Source organism: Ursus maritimus, unplaced genomic scaffold (genome assembly GCF_017311325.1).
Source record: "Ursus maritimus isolate PB19 unplaced genomic scaffold, ASM1731132v1 scaffold_9, whole genome shotgun sequence".
In the NCBI taxonomy this organism is placed as follows: Eukaryota; Metazoa; Chordata; class Mammalia; order Carnivora; family Ursidae; genus Ursus; species Ursus maritimus.
The window spans coordinates 3,769,612-3,786,123 of NW_024427107.1; the positions used below are offsets into that span (position 1 = coordinate 3,769,612).

General features: G+C 36.9%; 1 protein-coding gene and 1 pseudogene across 2 annotated transcripts in view; one reads left to right on the plus strand and one right to left on the minus strand.

Moving 5' to 3' along the window:
• Positions 1–16,512, plus strand: part of SNTG1 (syntrophin gamma 1) — a 302,428-nt gene that overhangs the window by 200,184 nt on the left and 85,732 nt on the right. For both annotated transcript variants that reach the window (XM_008706661.1, XM_008706662.1), the window contains exon 12: positions 15,416–15,532. In XM_008706661.1, coding sequence (XP_008704883.1) covers positions 15,416–15,532 — 117 coding nt within the window. The remainder of the gene's footprint in view (positions 1–15,415; positions 15,533–16,512) is intronic.
• On the minus strand, positions 7,879–7,993 carry LOC121101771 (annotated as a pseudogene).

Here is a 16,512-nt window from a genome sequence, read left to right on the forward strand (position 1 = left end):
TGTGCACATGTGTGTATGTGCACATGTGTGCAGGCACACACACATCAAGGCTAGAAAAATGGTCTTTTTGGTGTAGAAACACAATTGATTGTTATGTTGATTTTGAATCAGTGACTGTTAAATTCACTGAATTCTATGCTTCTCTATTCAACTGTATATAAACTTCTAGCAAATCCATATACTGAACTGCAGTTATTCTATTTTCATTTGCAGATACCTGTTCTATTATTTTGTAATTTCCAGTTACCTCCTATAATTGTTGAACTAATCATTTAATTTCAAATATATTGAGCATAATAATTTTAAGTTCTGGGTCTGATACCTCCAAAATCTGTATCTCTTATGTGCATTTCCCCTATTGCCTATCTTATCTCCTGGTTTTCTAAACTGTATTTATTTTTGCCTCCTTTCATGGCTTCTAAATATTGGTTTAAAAATAGACATTGCATATAAACATTATAGACATAATCTGAGGCTCTGAGTAAGGTTATCTTCCTCCGGAGAGGATTTAGTTTTATTTCTGGCAAAATAAAATCAAAAGTTATAGTTTATCTTATCTCAATCAGGATTGAGTGTTTATGAACCAGGCTCCAGTCTTTATGAGGCTAGGCCTATTACTCATTTATTTTTACTCCTCTATTGTTGTATTCTGCTGACTTCTTTTCTTGGAAGGCTGAAATCCAACATGTGCTACTTAAACCTTTGAATCTGGTGAAACCTACTATTTTAGCCCCTCAGCAGTTGGTTTACAATGGACAAAGGCCAGGGGAAAGCGGCATTGAAGGTGACTCACATCCCTGAGTTCTCCTTTTCACTAAAAGCTGGGCTGCTTAGGTCTTTGTGCCATGGTAACATGGCAATACCTTCTAAAATGCTTTTATCCTCCTTTTAAAATTTTTTGCTTGTTTTATTCCAGTGGTCCCAGGAAGTAGAATTGGTCTTAAACAAGCTTGTTTAGCATTGTTCTATATGGAAATACCTGTTAATCAAGAACCCATAATTTTTTTTTCTCTTTCAAGTACTAGAATACTTTCATCATGGTTTCTTCTGTCATAAGTAATAAGCCCTGTTCTCAATAATACACAGACTTACCAGCTGTTGGGTCTACTCTCTGATTTAGGGATACATATGTCCGAAATTAAGGTGGCTTTCACATCAGATAAAGAGTTTGTTAACACACAGAATGCTGTACCCCAACCCTAAGATTTCTAATTCAGGAGATCTTGGATAGGACATGAGAATTTGCATTTCTAGCAAGTTCCCAGATGATACTGATAATGATGGACCAAGGACCACTCTATCACAGGGAGATCAGATGAGTATACTGTCCATCTTCACTTTGGCTGAGAAAAAGTTGGAGACAAATTTGGGGACCTATGTTAATAAATATAAAAGACTTAGTATGCCATGATTATTTTGCTGTAAGAACATACCATTTGTCTCTTTATTATTCATTATGAGTATGTTGTTACCTACTGTATTATATCTTCTTAAATACCTTCCTTTCCCTTTCTGCTCCCCAAAAGCTGGGGATACATATTGTTAACCTTAAATAATACAAAAGGCAATTTAATTAAATAAACATGAGTTTATTCAAGAATAGCAGGGGAATTGCAATTTGGGACAAGCAAATTATGCAAATCATAGGCAAGCCCTAAGAGACAGAGAAAAGGATAGCTTTTATTAGGTGCCAGGAAGAAATTGGGGAGGGTTGTGTTAAACAAGGTCACTTGGAGGAGAGTGAAAGTTTGAGGTTGTGGCTGTTACTGAGACGTGGCAATCTTCCTTCTTCCTACTGGTCATATAGATTGAGATGATTGGTATGTGTATGAGAGCTCTCCTTTCATGGCTTCCCAACTCCATTTTAAATGAGGTTTCCTTTATTCATTTTTATATGTCCTCCTTTTGATCCAGATATTTCTTTGAAGGCATCATTGGTCAAGCATCCAGTTGTCCCTTTTGGTTGAAATATTTCTGTCTATATCTGTCCCTCAGTACGGGAAGAACCTTTCCCAGGAGTCATGTCCCATGTTGGAGAAAGGAGGAAAGAATAAGTACTGACCAGAAACCATAGAGCCACATTTGTGTAACAGGAGAGATAGAAGGAGAGGATCTCATGCATTTCCCCTTCTTAAGTACATATCTTGTCGAGGTTATAAGCATTGGAGATCATCTCAAAGCACTGTGCTAATATTATTCTGTTTCATTCATCATTTTCACATCCCTCAGAATGGGTAAGAAAGACAGTTAACTCAAAAAGTGGTTCATGGGTACCATGACTATATTTCTCATTATCCCCAAAGCCATTAAAGTCTCTTTTGGTCCCACTTCTGCCACTAAGTCTTCTAGCCCTGAGTTGGAAATTCCAGGTTGGCTGGTTAAAGGTCACATTCCTTTTGAAGCCAAGTGGCTTGCTCAGTGATGTTATGTAACTGAGTTTCAACCTCTCCAGAAATGTTAATTAAGCTGCAGCAAGTGGTGTTGGCCACAGCATAGACAGCTTATTGCTTACCTAAAAGATAATAAAAGATTATCTAATTATAAAAAAAAAAAACAAAAACAAAACTTTGGACAGAGAGACTAAGGATCTTTGTGGGGAGGCTGTTTTCTTAGAAAATTCTGTAATATCTTTAAGAATTAAGGAGAGATTTCTGATTATATTCTCAATTACATTTACTCCTAATCAGGGAAGTGTGGTCTCAAAGGAAATTAATCCTAAATCTGGCAATTCCTCTTGGTAATTCCTTTCTAACTTAATGATCTAAATCCAGAGGAGTCAATCAATGAAGTATCTTTGTTGGTGGAAAGTTAAGGTCACAGATAACTAAGAGGCGTTGCCTGGCTATGCACCAGCTATCGAGGCATTTACAGTTCCAAGACAATGGTAACTGTGGTAAAAGACATTAGGGCCAATGACCAAAACAGAATTCTTGAGATGTCTTTGGTGCAAAAAGGTGGTTTTATTAAAGCACAGGGACGGGACCTGTAGGCAGAAAGAGCTGCACTGGGGTCATGAGAAGTGACCCATTATATACTTTCAAGTTAGGAGGGGGTTAGGGATAGTTTAAGTCTCTAAGGAATTTTGGAAGCAAGGTTTCCAGGACCTTGAGGGGGCTAGCTATTGTTGGGAAAAGGTTTATTACTGTCTAATAAAACCTTAATCATGAGACCCTTCAGATATATATCAGTTGGCCATATGCATGGGGGATGATTGCCAACATGTATCTCGGGGATTTAGAGATAGACAAAATTTCTAAAAGAATTTTTATATGTTAAAGTAGACTTACAAGATCCCGGGGAGTCAGGCTAAGGGTGCTTTTGCCCTTAGCAAAGTATTAACATCAAGGCAGTTGTGTCCCTAGAGAAATGTCACTCTACCCATTTCAAGGACAGGTCAATGGGCTGTAAGTAGTAAGGAAATTTAATAATTTCTTTTCTGCCTTTGTTTCCCACATCGGTAACCACCACAGACAAAGATACATCCTGTCAGGTTACCAATCATTCCTGATAAGGTGGCGCTGTTAATAGACAGATGGCAGTTTTTGATGACAAATCTAGCAGTCTGAAAGGCAAAGGTTACCTGCCTTAGTAATGGTCTGGGAGAAACAGATGAGGGCATTATCTTTCCAGATCAATGCCAGAGTAAAGGAAAGAAAAAGAGGAGTGCCTGGGTGGCTCAGTCATTAAGCATTTGTCTTCGGCTCAGGGTGTGATCCCAGAGTCCTGGGATCAAGCCCTGCATTGGGCTCCCTGCTCACTCCACTGGGAAGCCTGCTTCTTCCTCTCCCACTCCCCCTGCTTGTGTTCCCTTTCTCTCTGGCTGTCTCTCTCTCTCTGTCAAATAAACAAATAAAATCTTAAAAAAAAAATAGGAAAGAAAAAGAAGGAAAAAAAAAGTTTTGAGTTCAGTTAAAGTAGGAAGTTTTGATCTGATGCTTAGAGGAAGCCATCTACCTCAATATCATCTACTTCTCTTCCTAGTCAATTTGATTTGGAGGTCTCCAATGTTTGTATAGGATGAGATGTCAGGTGGAAACTTCTTTAGCTCTGAGATGCATACACAAGATTTAAGTCCCTGAAGTTTGACTATCATCTGGGTAATGAAGAGGACCTGGTATAGCCTCTTGCAAGAAGATTCAAGAGCACTCTGGTTCTTTTCTTTCTTTCTTTTTTTTTTTTTTTTACGATTTTATTTATTTATTTATTTATTTATTTATTTATTTATTTGAGAGAGAGTGAGTGAGAGAGAGAGAGAAAGAGAAAGAGCACAAGTCAGGGGGAGAGGCGGAGGGAGAGGCAGACTCCCCACTGAGCAGAAAGCCTGATGCAGGGCTCAATCCCAGTGATGAGGGAACGGAAGGCAAGCTGAAGACAAAGCAGAAGCTGACACCCTGCAACTCCCCCCCTCCCCCATGGGATGTATGCAACATTTCTCAGGCACTCCTGGCTGCCCTAAAGGACAAAGAAATAGTCCTTACTACCTATAGCCCATTGACAAGTCCTTAAAACAGGCATGGTGACATTCCTGTAGGAACTCAGCTGCCTCGATGTTAATACTTTGATAAGGGCAAAAGGCAGTCCTCGCCTGACCCCCTCCCCTCCAGCAAGATCCTGTAAGTCTACTTTAACGTGTAAAAATTGCTTTGGAAACTTCCTTTATCTCTAACCCCCCAAGATAGGTATTGGCAATCATCCCTCAAGCATATGGCCTACCGATATACATCTGAAGGGTCTCATGACTAAGGTTTTATTAGACGGTAATAAATGACCTTTTCCCAACAACAGCTAGCCCCCTCAAGGTCCTGGAGACCTTGTTTCCAAAATTCCTTAGAGACTTACGCTATCCCTAGCCCCCTCCCCACTTGAGGGTATAAAATAGGCCATTCCTCACAACCCTGGGGCAGCAGCTCTTTCTGCCCACGGGTCCTGTCCCTGTGCTTTAATAAACCACCATTTTGCACCAAAGACGCCTCAAGAATTCTTTCTCAGTCATTGGCTCTGGACCCCACCCCACTGAACTTCATGTATATTCACCTGCACCTCATCAAAATCATTCCTTGAGGCCAGTACTACCCTGATACCAAAGCAGGAAAAAAATAATACAAGAACAAAAAAGTGTAGTTTTCTGATATACTTGGACTTTCTTTTGACATCTGTTTGTGTGATAATGTTTCTCTGCCCCCTCACTTTCAATCTGCAGGGTCTTTAGGTCTGAAATGAGTTTCTTGTAGGCAGCATATAGATGGTCTTGTTTTTTTTTTTTTTTTTTTTATCTGTTCTGACACCCTATGTCTTTTGATTGGAGCATTTAGTCCACTTACATTCAAAGTAACTATAGATATGTATTTATTACCATTTTATTACTTGTTTTGTCATTGTTTCTGGAGATTTTCTCTGATCTTTTCTTGTCTTTGTTGGTCTCTCCTTTCTACTCAGAGAGTCCCCTTTAATATTTCTTGCAGGGTGGTTTAATGGTCATAAATTCCTTTAGTCTTTGTTTGATGGATTTTCCCTTGTAAGTTAAGAACTTCTTTTGCTGCTTTTAACATTTTTTTCTTATCACTTTATTTTGCCAATTTAATTACAATATGTCTTGCTATCGGCCTGCTTTTTCTTCTCCTCCATGGGAGTTCTGTGTGCCTTGTGGATCTCTGTGTGCATTTCTATTTCCTTCCCCAGATTAGGGACATTTTCTGCTGTTATTTCTTTAAATTAATTTTCTGCCCCCTTTTTCCCCCCTTTTTCTGGGACTCCTATAATATGAATGTTATTATATTTGATGGAGTCACTGAGTTCCCTCAGTCTATTCCTGTGTTGCATAATTGTTCTCTCATTCAGCTTTATTATTTTCCATTACTTTGTCTTCTAGGTCACTAATTCATTCCTCTTGCTTTTTCCAGCTTGCTGTTTGTTGCATCAAGCCCAGTTCCTATCTCGTTTATTTCATCTTCATCTCTAATTGATTCTTTTTTAACTCTTTTATCTCTGTGGTAGGGTCTCCCTGATGTCTTCTATTCTTTTCTCAAGCCCAGTGAGTATCCTATGATTGTTGCTTTAAATTCTCCATCAAGCATGTTACTTACGTCTATTCCAGTTAGATCTCTGGCTATGACCTTATCTTGTTGTTTCATCTGTGATAAATTCCTCCATCTTGTCATTTTATCTAAGTCTCTGCCTTCTTCTCTGTGTTAAAAAAGTCAGTTATATGTCCTGCTCCTGAAAGTAATGGCCTTATGAAGAAGAGTTCATATAGTGCTCAGGGCCTGGCACTTCAGTGAATGTATCCAGTGTGTGGTGTATGCACTCTGCTGTTGTGTTTTGGCTGCTCTATCCTTCAGGCCAGTCGTCTGCAGAGGCTCTTCTTGCCTGCTGTGCACAGCATTTGGTTCCTGGCCTAAATGTATGAGTTTTAACTAGGTGTGTGGTGGTCTGCTTGTGAAATGAGACCTGACACCACATCCATGAGAACTGAGGCCCGGCCAAAAGTCTCTGGTTGGGAGATGTGGTGGGGGCAGGGGCTTGTTCTGGTCTTCTGGGGGAGGGGCCCGCTATGCTGGGGCTGAGGCAAGCTTGACTTAGAAGGGCAGTCCCACCAGAGCATAGAGAGTGGGGCTTGGTGTAAGTATGTTAAGCAGACTTGTAGCTGTGCTGCCTCTTGCTGGTGGCTCTGTGTTTATGCTGGGGGATGGGTAGGGAAATAGCACTGGCCAACTCCCCTTTTCCCAGAGGGGTGTATTTGAGAATGTTGCCTCCCAGGAACGATCTCCAGAAAAGTGAATAATCTCCCCACTTTGTGTCCCAGGCATTCTTCACATCACTATTTTCATGCTGTCTGGTCCCTGGGTTGTTTGTCTGCCTTCTCTCCAGTAGTAGCGAATGCCCTCAGGGCTGTATCACAGCCAAACCCACGGACCTTTAAAATTATAGGCTTTAAGCCACACTGGTTGCAAGAACTCATGAAATTCAGCCCCTTTTGTTTTCTAAACCAGTGGCTTTGGGGAAACATTCTCCTTGTGCATCCCCTGTGTGTTCCTCTCTCTTCTGCCCTTCTCTGAGACCATGGCTCTCTTCCCTCTGCAGCAGCAGCAATCTGTTTCTCCCCTAAACCACATCTCTGGACTACCTACCTTCTTTGATGTGGCCACTTCTCTCCCTTTAGTTGTGGAGTTTGTTCTGTCAGTCTTCAGGCTGATTTCTGGGGTATTTAGGATGATTTGATAGTTACCTAGTTGTGTTCATGGGACGAGACAAGCCTAGGGTCCTCTTACTCTGCTGCCATCTTGGGGATAATTGGCACCAGTTTACTTTTGATATTAAAACTCATTTTAAAATTCATTTTAATTTTAGCCAGCCAGACCACACATCAAAATTCTTCTTTAAAGATTCCTTTTCCACAAACACTCTACAACTTTCTTTTTTTACATTCTTATTTTATCCTACTTTTCCTCTCTTTAAATAACTAGCCTCGATTTAGCACAAAATTACTTTCTTTTCCTTCAACCAGAAAGTATTTCTATCCCTCATACTTTCTTTTACCAAAAGCACACATCCTACTTTTCCTGCTATAGAGATGCTTCCCTTGTTATTTCTAGTAGCTTGAATCACATGTATTGATGAGAATTCTTAACCCTTAGGAAACTTAACTAACAAACAATTATGGTATGCTTATGGTGTGCTTCCCTCTCTTTTTCCCCTCCCCGCTATGTTCATCTGTTTTGTTTCTTAAATTCTTCATATGAGTGAAATCATATGGTATTTGTCTTTCTCTGACTGACTTATTTCACTTGGCACAATACACTCTAGCTTCATCCAACCACAGATGGTAAGATTGCATCCTTTTGGGTGGCAGAGTAATATATATATACCATATCTTCTTTATCCATTCATCAATCGATGGATGTTTGGGTTATTTCCATAACTTGGCTATTGTTGATAATGCTGCTATAAACATCTAGTAACAAACTATAGAAATGATCCCTGAAAGAATAGTCTTTGCTCTAAACATCTAAAACTAAGTTTAAGTGATCTTTTCTCTTTTGTTTCTCTACTGGTAAGAATTACCTCTCTGAAGTTTGTACTTTAACATTTATATTTCAGGCACGGGGAAGAATGCAAGTCATAAATCTTTTAAGATAAGTGGGGGGAGGTTTGGAATTGAAAAAAAGGAACAAGTGAACTTTGAACTGCTTCTAGACTGTATTTCTGATTTTGCAAAGGTTTGAAAGATAAAGACAGTTGACTTCATTTCCTCAAAAAACTGGGTTGCAACTTAAATAGCATCATAAATTAATCCACCCATTCAACTACATTATCTTCAATTTATTTAAGGGAGAAGGCCTAAAAATAATTCCTATCAGGTCCTGAATATGAACTATGGTCAGAGATTCAGTCAAACTGGTGATCTCCCATCATATTTTCCTTTCCTCTAATTGCTAATCTCAGGAGGTAATCCATTTACAATTTTTTTTTATTATCCTCTCTGGATAGTCTTTTTTTTTTTCTATTTATTTGAAAGAGAGAAAGGGAGAGAGAGCACTCACAGGGTGAAGGGCAGAAGGTGAGGAAGAAACAGTTTTAAGCAGATTCTGCACTGAGCATGGTGTCATGGAGCCTGACATGGGGCTCAGTCTCATGATCCTGAGATCATGACCTGAGCTGAAACCAAGAATCTGATGCTTAACCACCTACACCACCCAGGCACCCCTGGATAGTCTTTTCAATAAATGGTGCTAGAACAACTGCATATCTATAATAAAAGAGAAAGAAAGAAAGAAAGAAAGAAAGAAAGAAAGAAAGAAAGAAAGAAAGAATATTGAATGCACCTTACACCCTTCACAAAATTTAACTCAAAGTGGATTACAGACCTAAATGTAAACTCCAAAACTATAAAACTACCAGAAGATCTCACAGGAGAAAATCTAGATGACCTTGGCTATGTCAATGACATTTTTAAAAAAGATTGTAACCTATTTTTCATGAGAAAGGAGAGGTAGAGGCAGATGGAGAAGCAGGCTCCCCACAGAGCAGGGATGTTGATATGGACTCAATCCCAGGACCCTGGCACCAGGGCCCAAGATGAAGGCAGATGCTTAACTGACTGAGCCACTCAGCAATCTCTGCTGATGACATTTTAGATGTAACTCCAAAGGCACGATCTATGAAAGAAACCATTGCTAGCATGGAATTCATTAAAAGTAAAAAGATATTAATAGAATAAGACAAACCACAAATGAGAGAAAATATATGCAACACATATATCCAATCAAGGACCATTATCCAAAATATTCAAAGAACTCTTGAACTCAACAATAAGAAAACAAACAGCCTAATTTAAAAAATGGGTCAGGGGCCCCTGGGTCGCTCAGTTGTTGGACGTCTGCTTTCAGCCTAGCGTATGATCCCAGAGTCCTGGGATGAAGCCCTGCATCAGGCTCCCTGCTCCACAGGGAGCCTGCTTCTTCCTCTCCCACTCCCCCTGCTTGTGTTCCCTCTCTCGCTGGCTGTCTCTCTCTCTCTGTCAAATAAATAAATAAAATCTTTTTAAAAAAATGGGTCAAAAACATTAGTAGATGCCTCACCAAAGAAGATCTACAGATCAAATATATGAAAAGATACTCCACATTATATGTCATCAGGGAAATGAAAAAGCAAAACAACTGTAATATATCACTCCACACTGACTACAATGGCCAAACCCAGTACACTGACAATGCCAAATGCTGGCAAGGATATGGAGAAATAAGAAATAAGAACTCTCATGCATTGCTGGTGAGAATGAAAAATGGTATAACCACTTTGGAAGATAGTTTTGTGGTTTCTTACAAAACTAAGTATACTTTTATCATACATTTCAACAATCACCCTCCTTGGTATATACCGAAATGAGTTTAAAACTTATGTCCAGACAAAAATTTGCACACTGATGTTTATAGCACCTTTGTTCATAATTGCTAAAACTTGAAAGCAACCATGATGGCTGTATGTAAGTGAGTGGATAATTAACTGTAATATATCCAAAGAATGGAATATCACTCAGCACTAAAAAGAAATGGGCTATCAAGCTGTGAAAGGGCATGGAGAAACCATAAATATATATTAAAAAATGAAGGAAATCAATTTAAAAAGGCTACATACTATACGATCCTAAAGATATGGCATTCCAGGGGCACCTGGGTGTCTCAGTCAGTTAAGCAGCTGCCTTCGGCTCAAGTCATGATCCCAGGTTCCTGGGATCAAGGCCCATGTTGGATTCCCTGCTCAGCAGGGAGCCTACTTCTCACTCTGCCCCCACTTATGTTCTATCTCTTACTATCTCTCTCAATAAATAAATAAAATCTTTAAAAACTTAAAAAAAACTAAAAAATAAAGATATGACATTCTAGAAAAGGTAAAATTATGTAGACAGTAAAAAAAAAATCAGTGGTTTCTAGGGCTTGGGGAGGAAAGGATGAATCAGCAGAGCACAAGAGATTTTTAAGGCAGTGAAATGATTCTGTATGTTACTATAATGGTGGATACATGTCATTATACATTTGTTAAATCTCTAGAATATGCAACACCAAGACTGAACCATAATGTAAACATGGACTCTGGGTGCTAATTATGTATCAATGTAAGATCATCAGTTGTAACAAGTGTATCACTCTGGTGGGGTTGATAATAGTGGAAGAGACACACAGGCTATGTATACATGGGGGCAGGAGGTCTATGGGGAAAACTCTACCTTCCACTCAATTATGTTAAACTGCTCTAAAAAATTAAAGTCTATTTAAAAAAGGCAAAATAATAATGTAAACTAAAATAAATCTTAAAGTAATAAATAAAATGGTGCTATGCAGTGCAGGCTTTACATATCAGGTGTGTTTTCAGATAATTACACATGTCATTTAAAATAAACAAGTTTATACAAATCAAAACCACAATGAGATATCACCTTGACACCTATTAGAATGGCTATCATCAAAAAGACAAAAGATAACAAGTTAGTGGAGATGTGGAGAAAAGGGAACAATTGTTCAGTTTTGGTGGGAATGTTGACTTGTGCTGTCAACTGTGGAAAACAGTATGAAGCTTCCTTAAAAAATTAAAAATAGATCTACTATATGATCTAGCAATCCCACTCTTGGGTATATACCCAAAGGAAAGGAAAACTGGACCTCAAGGAGATATTTTCTCTTCCACGCTCATTGTAGCATTATTTACAATAGCCAAGATATGGAAAAAAAATGTATATCAACAGATGAATGAATAAAGGTGAGATATATTTTATATTCATCCTTGAGAAAGAAGGAAATCCTGTTGTTTGTGACAACATGGACGTAACTTGAGGGCATCATATTAATTGAAATAAGCCAGACAGAGAAAGACAAATACTTTGTAGTGTCACTCACATGTGGATTAGAAAAATAAATAAATAAATAAATAAATAAATAAAAAGTCAAACTCATAGAAGCAGAAAGTAGAAAAAGTTGTTGCCAGGAGACAGAGAAAATGAGTAGAGGTTGGTATAAAGGTGTAAACTTTCACCTATAAGATGAATAAAGTCTGAATATTTCTTTAGTTAACTATAGTTAACACTGTATCATGTAACTGAAATTTCCTGAGAGTAGAACTTAAACCTTCTTATGTATATAAATAAAATACATACATATGTGAGGTTGATGAATGTGTGTAATCCTTTCACAATATATGTGTTCACCAAATCATCACAATGTACAACTTTAAATATCTTATAATTTTATTTGTCCATTTATACCACAATAAAGCTGAAAAATAGGCAAGTTTCTGAAATATTTATCTTAAAATTATACATTTTGGAAGTCCTCTTGTCATTTCATATGCAAGGGAAACCATTTCCTTTTAATTATCCTTATTTCCAAAATATCTCATTTGAAATACTCTTGTGCCTATATGGCCCATTTAGGTTTTTACATTTTTTTAAGATTAAGTGATACTTTTTTTTTTAGAATTATCATTTGCCGTGACATGCGTGGGAAGAACTTACTAAAAATGCCTCAGTCTCCTCAACCATATAATTATTTCTCAAGAGTCCTGATAATAATGAAAACCAAAGGGTGCATTTTGACATCTCTGCACAATTGATTAGAACCTTGTTTTAGAACAAAAGATGATAGGACAGTCCTTGGCATGGAGAACAAGCATGAAGAAATATCACTTACAGATCTGATAATCCCATTTTTATTAGTTATATTATCAACTCATCCCCAAATCTACACTCAGTTCAAAATAATACAGTTGTATTCAATGATATTTCTTTAAAAATGTCAGCATATCGTTGTTAATATTTCAGCTTCCAACAAATTATAGAGGCGGGAAGAGACAATGAACTCAAATTTCAGTGTTAAGAAGCTTAAATATTTCCTTCTCATAATTATGTATACCACTCAATTCTTTTTTCTCTTGCCAATAAACATAAACATAGAGAAACTATAAGTTTTATCAAATTGAGTTAAAATGAAAGATTCCAACCTAATTGTGAAGTGATACAATGATTAAATAATTTGTAATAACTAAAATTTCATCTCATTGCAGTGGCCCAAGAATGACCACAATTTAACCATATTTGTCAGAATATATTTTCCCCATAAAACTTATAAAGCTCTGTTATATTAAGATTGTTAAACAACTATTATTAATAATACACACTGCTTGCTATTATAAACAAGGTTTTATAAAACACAATGCATGTAAAGAAAATTCATAAAACATAGATGTGCCTCTTGATTATTAAAAAGCCAAACCCCTACATAGCCACAATCCAGGTCAAGAAAAGTAGATTTCTAGTAACTCACATTTTCTCCTGATGCTCCATCTTCCCCAGACACAACTGGCTTGCTGTCTTCTAAAATAACCATTATCCTGACAATTTTGGTAGTAATTGTCTTGCTTTACCATAGTACCTTTTTCCCAACCAGAAATGCATTCCAAAACAAGTTTATTGGAATCAAATTATATATTTTTGTGTGTAATTATTATTCCATATCTACTTCTTTCAATTAGCATTATGTTCTGTGAGATTCATTTATGTTTTTCCATGTAACTATAATTTACTAATTTTCCTTGCTGTATAGTATTACTTTATTATAGCACAATTTATTGCTATTTTTATCTATAAAATACTTTTAGGCTACACATTTTGATATCTCAAACTATCTGGTACATAGTTGGAACTAGGAAGACTAATGGTACATGAATATTCTTTTTTTTAAGATTTTATTTATTATTTGACAGAGAAAGAGCACAAGCGGAGGAAAGGGCAGAGGGAAAAGCAGACTGAGCAGGGAGCCTGATGTGGGGCTCAGTCCCAGGACCCTGGGATCATCACCTCAGCCAAAGGCAGACACTTAACCGACTGAGCCACCCAGTCACCCCACTACATGAATATTCTTATCCATGTGCTTCAGTGCACATATATACACATTTGTGTTGAGTTGATATTAGAAGTGAAGAATCAGGGGCGCCTGGGTGGTGCAGTCCTCAAGCGTCTGCCTTCAGCTCAGGGCATGATCCCGGAGTCCTGGGATCGAGCCCCACATCAGGCTCCTCCGCTGGGAGCCTGCTTCTTCCTCTCCCACTCCCCCTGCTTGTGTTCCCTCTCTCGCTGGCTGTCTCTCTGTCAAATAAATAAATTTTTAAAAATCTTAAAAAAAAAAAAAGAAGTGAAGAATCAAACTTTTACCAGCTTTATATTAGCTTTCACATTTCTACATGTCCTCATGAAAATTTGTCACTTCCTGTCTGTTTAGTTGTAACCAATTTGGGAGATAAACACAGGAAATGCGTAATGTTTTAAAATGGAATTTCTTGTGGTTTTATGATTTTAGGGCCTACATTTAAGTTTTAAATTCATTTTGAGTTGAGTTTAATTCATTTTTGTATATGGTGAGATAAGGATCCAATTTCATTCTGCATGTGATTATCCAGTTTTCCCAGACCATTTATTCAAGCGAATATCCATTCTTCATTGTGCATTCTTGCATCTTTGTCAGAGATCAGTTGACACTGAACATGTAGGTTTATTTCTGGGCTCTTGTTTCTCTTCCATCTTACATATCTGCTTTAATGCCCATATCTTATGTTTTGGTTGTTATTGCTTTGTAATATTTTTTTGAAATCAGAAAGTACAATGCTTGTAGCTTTGTTCTTCTTGCTCAATATTATTTTGGCTACTCAGAGTCTTTTGTGTTACCATATGAATTTTAAGATAATTATTCTATTTCTATAAAGTATGCCATTAGGATTTTAATAGGTATAGTATTGCATCTGTAGGTCAATTTGGATATTATTAATATTTTTAAAAAATAATTCTTCTAACATGAACATGTAAAGTCTATTTATCTGTGTTTTATTTCTCTCTGCAAGTGAACTGGTTGTTTTGAATTAGCCTCTAGCCTGGACTTGGGTAACCTTTGACGGGGAGGTAGTTTTGGCTCTGGTTGACTCCACATACCTTGGGTATGCTTTTCTAATGATAATAGCAGAAGCACAAGACACTAAGTCCAACTCTACTAGTGTCACGTGCATTGATATCCCATTAGTCATAACAGATCTCATAATAACAACAAAAAAAGTCTAAGAGCAGGAAAGAACATCCTGTCAACTATAAAACCAAAGTAAGTTACATAAGGTGGGAAATATATCCTCCCAGATACTTCTACCACATAGAGTTGCAGTAAGACATAAATGACGTATGAATACATTGTCCGGAATATAAAACTCATTGAATAAATGCTTATATCTATGTTTGAGCTTCACAACATTCAAATGATTGAAGGAAGAGTGGCTTATCTCACATGATTTCCTTTTTAAACTGACCCACCAATATTGAAGATCTAGAGAGAAAAGAGCTGTCATCATTGTCATTTGATATATGAATAATGTTTGAATAAACTATATTCATCTTAGATTTGGACTAAAACAAGAAAAATTATCAACCCATCCTGTCAGGTAGAGGGGAGGCGTAGTACCACACAACAGTGGTAGTAACACAAGGTACTTGTCTTTGACTCGTCTCCTTTACCCACTTAAATATTTTATCCTGGGATCACATCCCCATAGTAAAATGCCACTAACGGGGAAACTGATAGGATAAGTCAATACATTTTATTATGAAGAAACATTTTTATAGTAGGAATTGTGGAGAATGGGAGATATAATTTATGCCAAGTTGAATCACATAAACAACCAAACACTTGATAAGTGCTGATGGAAACAAACTCTTAATTAAGAGTGGTTCACATTCACTTATTGGAAGGTTTATCTGGCTATTGTATTTTTGCATCAACTAATTTGATAATTTTATGAGAGAATAAAAATACCCAAGATATGAAAAGTACACATCTGAAATGAGACTTTTTTTTTTTTTGGCTGTTAATCATGTTCAATTTTCTTGCAGATAGTCTACATGGGCTGGTGTGAAGCACGGGAGCAAGACCCTCTACAAGATCGTGTGTACTCACCAACATTTCTAGCCCTGAGGGGATCATGTCTTTACAAGTTTCTGGCACCTCCAGTAAGTGTCTTCATCCGATGTTTTTTTACTTTTCCCATATTATCATGACAGAGTGACATCAATTTAATAATCGTAAATAACATATTACCAATATATTTTAAAAGTAAAATACGGAAAAAAATAGAAAACAGTCCAAGTGTTTCTGAAAATACCTTCCTAAATATATATGTTCTGGCATTAAATATTTACTTTATAACCCTGGAAGACATTTCTGTTTAGGCATTTATGACTGTCAAAATATGTTTACCTATGTGACACAGGTCTGTTTAAATTTTAAAAAATAACATTTTGATATCCTGTATTCTAGTCATTGGTCTTTGTATTAAATATGTATGGGTACGTATTGCACCTAAGATCTTTCTTTTGGAATCATGTACCTTACACAATAGTAGATTCTCAATAAATATTTATTGAATATAAATATCAAATGCCAGACCACTCACTTACCAGTCTGATATTACATAGGTTCTTGGAAATATCAAGTCTGACCTGCTGCTATTTTGAATGACTATGTCTACACAAAGTTCAAAGCACCCAGAAGGCAGGAAAAAAGCCATTATTTATATATTTTACTATATTCCTGAGTAATTTCTTATGACTAGGCAGACAAATATAAGTCTTAAACATAAGAAAGTGAAATAACTTCATTGTAGTGTTTGGTGCCTTCACAATGTTATAAGGCATTCATATCTTAAAATAACTTCCTGATATAAGTTATGTCTTTTTAAAAAGTTAAAGCCTGCATTGATATCTAGTATTCTGCTTTGTATTTAGCTGTTAGCAGAATTACTATATGTGAGAAATATAAATACTTAGTATTTATATGTAGATAATACATACATCATTTAAAATATGTCATATTGGGTAAATGGAGATTGTTACATATAACATAAAACATTTGCTGAAAGCAGAAGAGAAATGGTAATAAAACTTAGAAGAGAGGAAACCAAAATACCACACATGGACCTCTGTAAAAATAG